This window comes from Neodiprion virginianus, chromosome 3, assembly GCF_021901495.1.
Source record: "Neodiprion virginianus isolate iyNeoVirg1 chromosome 3, iyNeoVirg1.1, whole genome shotgun sequence".
NCBI lineage: Eukaryota > Metazoa > Arthropoda > Insecta > Hymenoptera > Diprionidae > Neodiprion > Neodiprion virginianus.
In genome coordinates this window covers 19,303,056-19,315,712 of record NC_060879.1, presented here as the reverse complement: position 1 = coordinate 19,315,712, position 12,657 = coordinate 19,303,056, and the positions used below count along the sequence as shown (strand labels likewise).

General features: G+C 34.9%; 1 protein-coding gene across 2 annotated transcripts; it reads left to right on the top strand.

Annotated features, from left to right (window-relative positions):
- The first annotated feature begins 5,730 nt into the window (after positions 1–5,730).
- Positions 5,731–12,600, top strand: LOC124301567 (synaptic vesicle glycoprotein 2C-like). Of its 2 annotated transcripts, XM_046756784.1 has the most exons (12): positions 5,764–5,836; positions 6,465–6,506; positions 6,565–6,639; positions 6,731–6,892; positions 7,794–7,956; positions 9,038–9,159; positions 9,409–9,647; positions 9,900–10,060; positions 11,178–11,536; positions 11,768–11,927; positions 12,010–12,137; positions 12,418–12,600. In XM_046756784.1, the coding sequence occupies exons 1-12, from the start codon at positions 5,803–5,805 to the stop codon at positions 12,549–12,551; spliced, it is 1,779 nt and encodes a 592-aa protein (XP_046612740.1). In that variant the 5' UTR covers positions 5,764–5,802; the 3' UTR covers positions 12,552–12,600. The 2 variants fall into 2 exon arrangements, with proteins under 2 accessions (XP_046612741.1, XP_046612740.1); XM_046756785.1 differs by lacking the exon at positions 6,465–6,506 and having other exon boundaries at positions 5,731–5,836; positions 6,580–6,639.
- Positions 12,601–12,657: the final 57 nt, after the last annotated feature.

The following is a 12,657-nucleotide window of genomic DNA, read 5'->3' as shown; positions in this document are numbered from 1 at the left end:
ACTCTCGCACACATAACGAGCTACTGTCAACAAGACTCACGTTTTTCCGCTTCCGAGTTTCGACTAATACTGATCTGGTTTTGGATTCTTCTCCGTATTCTCCTCTCGCTCGCTCTCGCGGGGATTTTGAGAACTTTGGACTGTGTTGTCTTGTTGACCACTCGCCGTAGTGTGCGTGAGATTAGCGTACTTGGATTCATTCACACATCACCGTAGTATTATAATACATTCTGTCCCTTTACTAATCTCTAGCTGATCTATAGCGGTCGTTCACCCCCTCGCCTTACCATACCTCTCTGTTATTACATATAGTTTCGAGTAATGCTCGTCCAAACTGTAGTGCTATTGAGTACACTTCTTAATTTTTTACACATTCTCAGGTTGAGATCGCGTTAAACATTGGATTCTAACTGAATAATCACACGGGGCAATAATGGTCTGTGGCAATGGCCGATTACGAAATTATAGGTCATAAAGCACTAGTTACAGCTGTTTTCTGTCTATGTATTGATATGCGTTGCCAACAGTACACATAAGACTACATTAAAAAATACAAACATATTTTACTTCCGTTGAAAACGTTATATCACAGATATAAACTTTAGTTCACAGCATCCGCTGAAAGTTATGGAAAGTTTTGTCAAGTTTATTTAACGTTTCCACAGATATTTCTATAAAACTTTGGCTTATCGCAGCTGAAAACTTACAATTATATTGCGGGTCAATGAAATAGACGTGTGGATGAATTTAAACGCCATGATAGGAATAAAAAACACTCATTGAAAAAATTTGTGACTAGCTCAAAATGTATTTAAAATTGACAGAATTTTCTGTAACTGTGGAAAGAAAGGTATGAACTTGACGACATCAGGATTTTAATACAAACATGCAATGTGTCTTGGATATTGTTGGATGTAGTTTTCTTCACATAATTTGAATGATGAAATTAAGCATTTTTAACGTTTCATCACCTTTGGTGACATAAAAAAAATACAGGTTTTGGTCGAAAATCACTTTTTCTAATTTCACCGAATTTTGAGCCTTCGAACCTCTAGAATACGAAAAACAGGTTGTTAGAAAAATGTCCATCTGTCGGATAAGCCCCCGCGACGATCTTAGAAACGGCTCGATCAAATATTTGAAACTTACAGAATTTAACAATCAAATGGTAGGTATGAAAAATTGTCATGTCCTGTTTAATTTGAACTTCCAGTGCTGACGGAAGTAAATCGATTTTCAATGGTTTACTGACAAACATATACTTCTTTCTCCTTATTTCTTTTTTTAAATAAACGATTATGTTCTTCCCAGTTTATAGGGGAGATCGGGTTACGACGGCCCCCCTTAAGCCGCTAATTATTTTTTGTTTTCACCTATCACGAACAAATTCATCATGACTTGGTCACAGTTGATGATAAAAAAAAAATTCTCGCCTCCAAAAATTTAATTTTTGTTTTTAAAATAACTCTGCATCATATTCCGTGTTGAATAAATCACTGATTATCTAGAAAAATGTATGGCAAAAGAAATTATATTGCGGAGCAAACGGCCTTTGTCTAAAATATCGTTTTTAAACAATATTTAAAAATAATTTCTTTTGCCCTAATAGAATGTTGAAGTAGCGTATGCAACACATATTAAACACACCTTTAATAATATCTTGATATTAAAAGAAAAATTTGTTGTAAAAATTTCTTGGTGCGTCCGTCGTGCCCCGGTCTCCCCTATATTTATTTATTAAAAAATGTATAAATTTTTGTTCATTGAAAATTTTTTTTTGTAATTTTCTCTCCAATACTTTCACATTTGGCTGCCAAATCCTATCTGTTTCAAATTTTGCACTGGGCCATTTTCGAGATCGTCGCGGACGTTTATCGGATAAATCGACACTCTTCCTTTTTTATGGTGATGTAAAGCATCGCGACAAAACTGTTTTTCCGGCTTATTAGGCTATTTAAGTTGAGGTAGTTATGTGTGAATTTCATTTTAAAAATGCATTACTCCTCGTTTCCTTGTATACACACCTTATCGCAAAGTAAATAACTTATAGCATAAAATAAGCTACACAATGATAACGAAAATGTATGATTTTGAGAAACTTGTAACTCCTTCCAAGATGCTTATTCGTACATAAAATCTCCACGTAGAATTCACCTTTTTTTCATTTCATTGACCTTAAGGCCCTGCGTGGATCGATGCTTCATTTATTTCCATTCAGCTCTGTCCTTTCTTCGTCAGATTCTCGCTAGCGGTAACTTGAGATACTTTTCTGCATTACTCCTGGTCACCTTTGTTTTTTTATCTTTCCCTCCTTTTTTTCCTAATCGGCTTCCACTCAGCTTTTCTTTGGACTCCTATACCAGTGATTCATCCATCCTAGCAATGTGACCAATTGGATTCTCTGCACACTCATGAATCACCCTATCCCTAATTCAATGAAATAATTCAAACCGATCGATATTTTATACCGGTTTTAATCGGGTTTCCGTTTGATATTTCCCATTGATTGGTCAGCATAATTAACGTATTCTGTCGTTTCTTGTAAAGAAATATTGCATTAATGCGAGTAGCATTCGGTCCGATAAAAATTAAGATCTTATTGAAAAATCATTAATTCCTATTAATTTTCCATCGCCAGCCGGAGATAGAATTGGCTTCACCGATTGACTCAATATTTTGATGGGTTTTTGTCGGGTTCTGTTATTTTTTATCGGACCTTATAACCGAAAATGACTTTACCCTCTGTGACATTGTTCAGTTCACGATTTATTTTAATTCTCCGTACTCTGTCTTAATTTCTTCTCATTTTTCGCTTATAAAATATATAAAAAAAAAAACAAGCTTCAGGTTACCTAGGCAATTATGTAAGGAAGTATTGTAGTTTTACTCAAAACGTCATTTTTGAAGCGCGCGAACTTTCTTTCTCGAAAACTATCCAACCGATTCTTTTGAAATTTAGTACAATACTTCCTTACATAATTGCCCAGGTAACCTTAAGTTTTTTTTTTTCATACAATTATGCATTTTGAAATAGCAAATAGGCTGTTTTTTTTTAGCGAAAATCGGTGTTTTTTGTTCCAAGTGTCAAAAAACTTTTGAAGCAAAAAAAAAAAAAAAATTATTTTCTTCCAGAGATACTTGCGGAAAGAAATTATTTAACGATAGAATTAAAACATTTTGATTTTAGACCAACCAGTCCCGAGAATTCATGTTCACCGGCGGACAACTTTTGTTCGAGGCGCCTCGGGAGATCTGCTGCCACGAGCTTAATTCTCGATATGTTTCTTTCAAAAAATTATGAAATACTCTTGGAATGTTACTCAACAATGTCACAATCAATAAAATAAATTTATATTGCATGACTCGTCAAAAAAAATTGTTGAAAATAAGCCTTTTTTTTGGCAGAATTAAGCATACCCCCCCCCCCCTTAAGACGCCCTAAGAATGCGAACATACTACATAATACAAGTTATAAAACTTTTTTATAAGGCCCCAGTGGCCCTAAAAACACGAACTAATTGTTTTGGCAATTCGTGTAGAATATTCCTTAGTTGTCACTTGGAGCTTTTAACTCAACGATCGAATGTATTATTATTTCCGCAATAACAATATCCTATCGACAGTTTTTTTATCAGTCCATAGAATAGACTGATAAATCAGTTCAACACATGTTGCATTATTTACTAGTTTCGCTTTTGATTACAAATCGAGGTTACGATAATGAGTTCTATTACCTTATTAGGTACTGAATTTCAGAGTAAGGCCCCAGTTAGATGCCTCAGCATCTGGCTGGATGAATATTTTTTTTTTTATCACTCTTTACTTGCTCCGACTTAGGATAACGATACCCTCTATATGCATATTCGCAAAGTTTGATGAACTTCCTGTTTACGTAGTTGTTTATATTTATAATTATTTACCGCCGTCTAATTAAAATTTCTGATTAATTATATTTTGATTATACATTCCACCACTATTTTGTCTGTAGGGTGAAATGATGATACATGCAAATTACGTGAATTCACACCGACACTCTCCGATGATCTCTTTGGCGTATACTGCAACATACCAATCTATTGCACATAGTCGAGCCCATGGCAATGCAAGCTACGCTGAGGAACCGAACGTGATGATTCCAATTTCTACTCATAATCAGTTTAGCTTTTGGTCTGTGGTGCAGATATGGGTAATATCTATCTATATGACCCCTCCCTTTCAGTTTTTAGGTATTACTTATTTTCCTTATATTTTTCCGTGTCTGATTACATTTATAGTTCCTCCAAAATTCCATTTAGTCCGAAGATCTTGCCATCCATGGTGTAAGGATTTCTAAACGTAAAACTACTGAAAAGTGCTATGCAAAATTGGTTGTTGGTGGATTACTGTTGCACGTAAGATTCTGCATATCCGTTTTAAAAAAATGAACAACTACGCAAACTGTAACGATAATAACACTTTGAGCAGCCAAACGATGAAAATCTGATTTTCAATAGAAATCTACTGGACACTATTTTGTGTAATTTTGCAGCTATAAGTTTAAATAACACGCCAGTTCGCGTAGTTCTTCGTTTTTTTAAAAAGAATATGAGGAATTTTATAATTTATATAATACATACTTTTCTGCGAAGATTTTCCCAAAATTATTTTTGCTGAGAGTGAGTTTGGGTCGAACCCATGCAGAGAAAAAAGTATATTCAAAACGAAAATTGGGTTTAAATTTCACGCGATTTTTATCGCATATATAGTACTCAACAACTCTGGCAGTTTTGCATTGATCAGGGTAAATCGAGTGTTTTCTGAAAGGGTGATTAATTCTGAACATTTTGAACGATAACCGTAAGCATTGGTCGAATTTTTGCAAAAATTACAGCAATTTTGAGAAAATAACAATTACGACATGGATTACGAGCTGTTGTAAAAAAAATTGATTCATTCGTACAAGGTCCGGAAAATATCTTGAAAAAAAATCCAAACGTACAGATTCCTCCGTAGGAATAGAGACTTGGACTTGAATACTTCGAAAAGAAAATATCTTCGAACGAATTTACACGACTTCAGGCAAGTTCACAGAATTTTTTTTGGGTTGCCTTAAATTAAGCCCAAAGAATGACATGTTTAAATCCCAAGTAATTTGGATTTATGGTCTAGACTTACCTGGGTGATTGGAAATGAAACCCTACAAATTTTTCCAATTCTGTTTCTCATTTGTTCCTCAATACTCTTGCAACAAAATTATAGTCACGAAAAATCGCACTCGAAAAACAATCCAATAAGTGTGGTAAACGTCAACTTCCTGGTTGTCCATTGATGTAGTGGGAATTAATTCAATTCGGTATTTAATTTATCGGCGTTATCCACAGATACAATTTTTGTAAATTTATTATAAGGCATCGAATGACACGTTAGCATGTTGACATGAAGCGCAAAACAAGAACGTGTCGTATTGACAATGGGACTAAAAATATGCCGTCATGATAATTGAACGCTCCCTCCCCCTCCCCCCCCCGCCCGCCTTTGGCTTTATCCTATATGTGTAAATATATATACCTGTTTACATACATATACGATATATGGTAAAAACAGTACGCGATTATATTGTCCGTAATATTTTTAGTCTTTTCTTACGCGGCGATAACGGACAGATTTATTGCATGCCTTACGGAAAGTCTGCATAGTAACTCATCCGACTGTATCTTCTTGATATAAGGTGAGGGTATAACATGCTTACAGCATTGATTAATAAAGTTGCTGCCGGAAAGAGTGCGTGCTTTGCTTCATAAATAACAAAGGAGCTTCGGAATAATGAAAAAGTTGCAGGAAGAAGAACAGCAATTGCGTGAGTGCATTATCTCGTGAAATACGTAAATTAATTGTTAGTAGTTAATTAAGGGATGACAAAATGAATTTTTGTGACTTCGTCAAAATGACTTTTCCCCCTCGCATATTGCAAATGTAACAAATATTTAAGAATTCCTTATAATTCTTGTGACATTCGTGGCTATCGTTTGTAAGGAAATTGTCCGGAAATCATTTTACTGCATCAAATAATGCAACATTATGATGTTTCGGTAATTCAGGAGGCATTAGCCGAGACGTCAGAATCTGAAGATAGGAAAAGAGTATAAACTGTGTAAAAAATTTCCAGTTAGGTTATTTTTACAAATTTTTTTTCATCCACTCTAGAGATGAATGTTTACTAAATTTTTTCAGGAAATCTCTATGGTGAACAAAATAAGCCCCGATATGTTAGAATTTTGGGTCAATAATACCACAGTCTAATCATTTTTTACATTTCCAATTTTACAACCTTTTCTCGAACTGTCAAAATTTTGGCTTGAGTAATTTGAATTTGCACAAATTCGCATCTAATACATAGCAGGGATGTTATTTCATTCGTGTTTACGGTTATTGGCGCATTTAACGCTGCTAGAGATTTTTTCAAACGGTGTTTTTACTTCTCCTAGTTTTTGATTACGACGGTCCGAGCGATTCATCCTCAATTGCTGGTAAACTTATATGGTGAAAAACAAATTACATTTGTTTCCTTTGCTCATAATTATGTAGCTGTTGACTTTTCAGGGACCATTGAAAAGTCCGGTGATGAATCGGCTAGCTTTGAACGGGCTATGCATTTGGCAGGTAGCAAACTTTGTATTGTAACTTGGTAGACGAAAATATTGAGATTTAATTGATATTACGAAATGAAGTTGACCGTCATATGTAATTTTAGGCCATGGTCGATATCACGTATCGCTTATGCTTGTATGCGGGCTAATTTCGATTGCAACTGGTTTTCAAAATAGTTTAAGCGCGTACATACTACCAGCTGCGCAATGTGATCTTGATCTCACCTCTACTGAAATGGGATTACTCAACGCTGCAATTCCACTTGGTTAGTGACAATTAAGCAATTCATTTTTTTGTTGAAGTATATACTATAAATATTCGAAACACATACACTCACAGCGATTGTTCGAGTTAGGTTTAGGTATGTAACATGTCTGGCATGTACATTGAGAAACGAAATTGCCTTTTACAAGTGAATCGAATTTACTTGACTTCCCTCTCTCGCAGAAAAAACCCTCGAGTTAGGTGTCAATTCGTACCCTAGACTTTTTCCTTATGGAAATTTAGCATTAACTATGAGTTGCGGGTACGAATTTACATCCCAGTTGAGGGTTTCTTCCGTAAAGGCTGATTTGTTTCATTTGATTAATGATTTGTTCGATTCGAATAAGACGTATTGAAAATTTAATCGATTTACTAAGATCGATTCAAAGGTTGTTTGATTCGATTTTTCTTTTTTACCAACAACAAGTAAATATGGGCTAAAAAGTATTCAAATAATTTCCAGCTTTTTAAATCCTGCAACCAATCACTTGCTTAGAATAAAAGGAACGTAATTTAAAAAATTTGTATTTGAACCAAGTGAATATTTTGGGAATTCAGAACGCCTTAATTATTTAAAGAGTCCGTAGCCAATATTTACTTTTTATCAGAAAAGAAAAATTGAATCAAGCAACCATTGCATTGATCTGAGTAAATTTATTAAATTTTAGTACATCTTATTTGAATTCCAAAAATACTGGGTCAAATAAAAAAAAAATCAGGGAAGTCAAGTGAATGCCATTTATTGCGAAGAGCAATTTTTTTCCTTTAGTGTATGCGCTTACTCTCGAGGCATTAAAAACCTTGTGTGTAATATGATTCAATTATGAAAATCAAGCATACTTAACCGATTAAACAGAGATCTATGATCGAATTTACACTTTACGTTTCACTTTAATTTGCAGGAGGTACATTAAGCGCAATGTTATGGGGCGTCGTCGCGGATGCAACCGGTCGGAGGCATATTATGATATGGTGCCTGTTGATCGATGGCATTGTCACGTTACTCTCCAGCTTATCCCAAAATTTTCCTATACTATTTATACTTCGGTTTATCAATGGATTCGTGTATGTAAGCAATTCATACTTATCGTTTTACTATATGAGGTACTCTGCTCTAGAAATGTCATAGGACAGTCCAATCGAAAGTATATACCTAAGATTCTACCCCGACCTTTACAAAATCGGTTGCAGCTTTCTTTACGAACCGTTATTAAGTTGAATTTTTTTCCGGTTTTTAGGGTCAAACCTTTTTGAACTGTAGTAACTCGCGATCACAAGCTTTACATCTGAAGTTGAAGTTATTTACAAGGAAAAAAACATTTTCTTCTCTTGATCTAAACGTAAAAATATGTCGAATGATGCTTTGGTAACTCTTCCTTAGTTGTTTTGGACCAAAATAACACAAAAATCGTGACTTCTGGAAAAGAAAAATGTTGTAGCCTATAACGTAACATAGAAACGTACAAAATTTTCCGAGCTACTCGGTACAATTTTTTTTTTTTTGCTATTTTTTGTTGCCTATAACAGGAAAAAAAATTGGCAACCGATTATATGTATAATTATAGGGGCAGAACGTTGTTCATCTTCATTTTAACTGCTGCACACAGGTGCCGTAAATTTTGCTCAGCACCTAAAGAAAGTTATATATCGGGACAATCTCTTGAAACTTGAAAATAGCTGCGCATGCGCCAAATAATTCGATCTCATTGGTCGGTGAAATCTTCCCGCAGCGATATTTTTGTCCGCGATGCAGGCGGGCCAACCTACACAAAATGTGTACGTTTGAATTTTCAAAGAGCATGAGCATTAAATTCCGACCATTCTTCGAAGAATCAACTTTCCGACCCAATAACGAATGCTTTCCAAACCTTTCCGAGTCACTACCTCAATTATTTCAGATTCTAACCTCGAAAATTCGTATCAACCACATCGCTGCCAGAAACAGTTTGACAGCTGAAACTCGGGATAGCCAGCTTGCGCTAACAGCCGATAAAACTCGCGCATGCGCAGTTGATTTTCAAGTTTCAAGAGATTGTCCCGGTATAAATACGTGAATTTTTATACGATCATAGAATTGTTTTAAAAAAATGATTATTATTTTAATAACATATACTAACATGATCGTATGCATGAAATAATAATATAGGATAGGTGGACCTTCAACGGTAATAGTTTCATTCCTTGGAGAATTTCATCCTGAAAAAACGAGAGCTACGGCTATTTGTTATCTCGGTATGTTCTGGACTATTTCAGGTATAGTTCTACCTGGTGAGTATAAATATAGGATATCAAAAGTATCCTGTTATTTCTGGACATTGAGTAGAAATTGTACTTAAATTACAAAGACCGTGTATGTAACATCGGAAAGTATATTAATACAATTATACGTATTATTTATAAATCATTAATATTCTGGATGAAAATAATGAAAATTGGATCCTTTTTAACTATGAAATATTAAACGTAAGAATGCTTTGATATAGTCTTATTGTTAGATATAGGATATTAATATTACAGGTTTTGCGTGGATTATTATTCCTCTTGAATTTAACGTTGTGGTGTGCGGGCTCGTGTTTAACTCGTGGCGATTATTTGTTGGGATTTTGGCCATTCCCAGTTTGGTCTCCGCATTTCTCATATCAAAGTATCCCGAAAGTCCAAAATTCTTAATTTCCCAAGGGAAGCACAAAAAGGCGTTACAGATCTTGCGGGAAGTTTTCGCTTCAAACACTGGTATGCAAGCACATCAATATCCGGTTAGTATTATCTTAAACTTTGCATGTCTATGTTTGTAATCCTCAATCCGCAACGGTTAGAAATATTTGTTATCCAAAAAAATTGACATCACGTTGGCTTTTTTTTAATCATACAATTTTTTACACAGTTCCATCAGTTATTCAATAGTTTATAATTATATTTGCTAACACTTGAAATAATCGGAGTGGTAAAATATCATTGAACCTGTATCAAGTTTTATCAGTTATTAACCATTGGTTTTCATTTTAAAGGTTGCGGTACTTACTTACGATCATCATAAATCTAACGATGAATGTAATTCTATAAAAGCAACTGTCAGCAAAATGTCGGAGCAGCTGCACCAAGTGTTTGCTCCTCCGTTACTGAAATATACAGCTTTGATTTCGTTTATCATGTTCACGAATATGTTTGGGTAGGTAAAAAAACATATTTGTCTGTAGGATAAGAAAGTTCTAAAACTAAACTGCATATCGGCATCGCTGGAAAAACAGCAACTTTTATCACTATTGAACACGTATGCATAAAGTTCTGAATATCTTTCTTAACGCAACATTGAGAATCGATAGGGTACCTTTTTGCCTTATTTAGATTTTCCTCAAATCACTTTTAACGCAAACGTATTGCACACAACCTTGTTTGACGCAGCATTATTTGACATGACAACATCCACCTCAGGAACTAATTATATTATTGATCACAGACATATTCGATTCGGGTGTCATTTGAAATGGTGCATGTTCTTGTATCAAGACGTCCTAGTATTTTTATTTTAGATGTTCCATTCAGTCGGCATGTAGTTCGGTTTTTGTGGTGAATATCATTGACTCGCCTAAATATGTGAGGAAAATTGATATGAGGTGAATCCGGCCATTCTCTAACGAGAACTTTCCAGACAGTCCCGTTAATGGCCGATATTCAGTAACTATATAATTAATTTTTCTCCATTTCTAAATTTTTTTTATCCATTGTGTAGATTGTCGTTATAGAAAAATACGAAATGTAAAAATGTTCAGAGTCACTACCTCACCAATTTAGTATGGAATGCTCCATATGCACGTACCATTGGTTTGAGGTACCTTATAAAATACTCCAATTGCATACAAATTAAAATTTGATTCTGACCCACGAACATAATTCTATAATTTTAAGGCAATTCGGCTAAGGTCAGTTATTATATAATTATAAAAAAAATGCAGATGAGTACTTTAATGTTCCAATTGAAAATGGTAACAGAGTTTGTCGATTCTGTTGAGTCGCACCTTCTACAGGGGATATTGAGTAATATGAAATTCTCCAAATATTGGGTTCGATTCTTGATAAACTCCAATAATTAGCAGTAAATTCAATGTTTCCAACGAGGAATTGATCTGACTTTTTGAATTTATTTTAACTGACGTCACTTTCTGCAACCAACTGTACAGACCTAACATGTAACTTTCGTTGCCTATTTGCTGGCGTTGAGCTGTGAGATTTACCGAAAACTCCCGGTACGTTTATGACAACGATAATACCAGAAATTAACGTTACAGGGGCCTCGGGCTGGGCTTATGGTTTCCGGAATTGTTTAATCGGTTCGAAGCTTACTACAAGTCGCATCCTAACCAAACTATAACGGTATGCGAGCTGGCACATCTTCGAGAAGAAAATTTGGGACTCACAAACTTACAGTCCGTGGGACATGTACACATCAGTTCCAACTTCACGTCTCAGATTATTTCCATTGCCTCCAATTTGACATCAATATCCGTTGACGATACGTTTGAAAAATGCGACAGTTTCGTCGATGATAAAGTTTTCATCAACACGATAATAATGGGACTTAGCTGTCTACTGGGAAATTTCGCTTCTATTCTCTTAGCTGGACGTTTGGACCGCAGAATTATGCCGAGTAATGAACATCTATTTTACTGTTCATGTATAATACGATGACAGCTATTATTATCATATAGATTTTTTTTTTTTTAATTTATACATTTGCATACATATGATATTTCTGCCAGTCGACGTTCATAGATGATGTTCTTTATACTCATATTTAGAGAATAGCGAGTCGAATGAACCGCAAGAAAAATGCGTGTGTTTTTCGTAGTAAACATACCTATCTATCTGTTTCTTTTAGTTGCCACAGGAGTGATTTCTGGAATAGCTGGAGTCCTGATCTACTTTCTTCGATCTTCGACACAGAATCTGATTGTTGCTTGCTTATTCTCTTCTCTCTCGTCAACGGCAAATGTTGTCATTTGTAGTGTCATAGTTGACGTCTTTCCAACTAATGTTAAGTAAGTGTGCGATTATCGAGTTGTACATGAGAATATACACGTAAAGATCTTTTTGAACATACTATGTACATTTTTTCTGCAGTTCAATGGCTATGTGCGCTGCGACATTAGCCGGACGATTTGGCGCAATTATCAGCAATTTGTTGTTCGGCTTGCTATTTAAGACTAGCTGTGAAATTCCTATTTTTCTGATAGGAGGTCTCGTTACATGTGAGTATCATTTCACTTACACATAGTATTCATACGTCTACAAATAAATAATCTCACCTTATCCTCTATAGTTTCTTTAGCTGACCCACAAAACCATAGTCAAAATTTTTTCAATATTTTTAGAGTAATATTTGTATTTTAAGCTGGATATAATATGAGACATGTTTCGAAAGTCAGATTTCCCAGAGATCTTAACAAAATGTTTTTCAACAGGAATAATTACCTATAAACAGTAATTTCTACAACTTTCCAAATATTAATTATTAACAATGTTTGTTAGGTGGCGGAATCCTTGGAATATATTTACCAAAAAATCTGGTTGATGTTCCAGAAAAAAATAGGAGAAGCTTTCCAATCCCACAAAAAAATCTCCCGGAAGACATGGAGAAACAAATGTTCAATCTTGCAGGCTGACTTTTTTTTAGTAAATTGTTTAGCAGCGCATTTTCTGCCAGGAATGCAGAAACGATACTGCCATTAAGGCGCAATAAAATTGTGGCAATGTTGAAATAGTTACGCT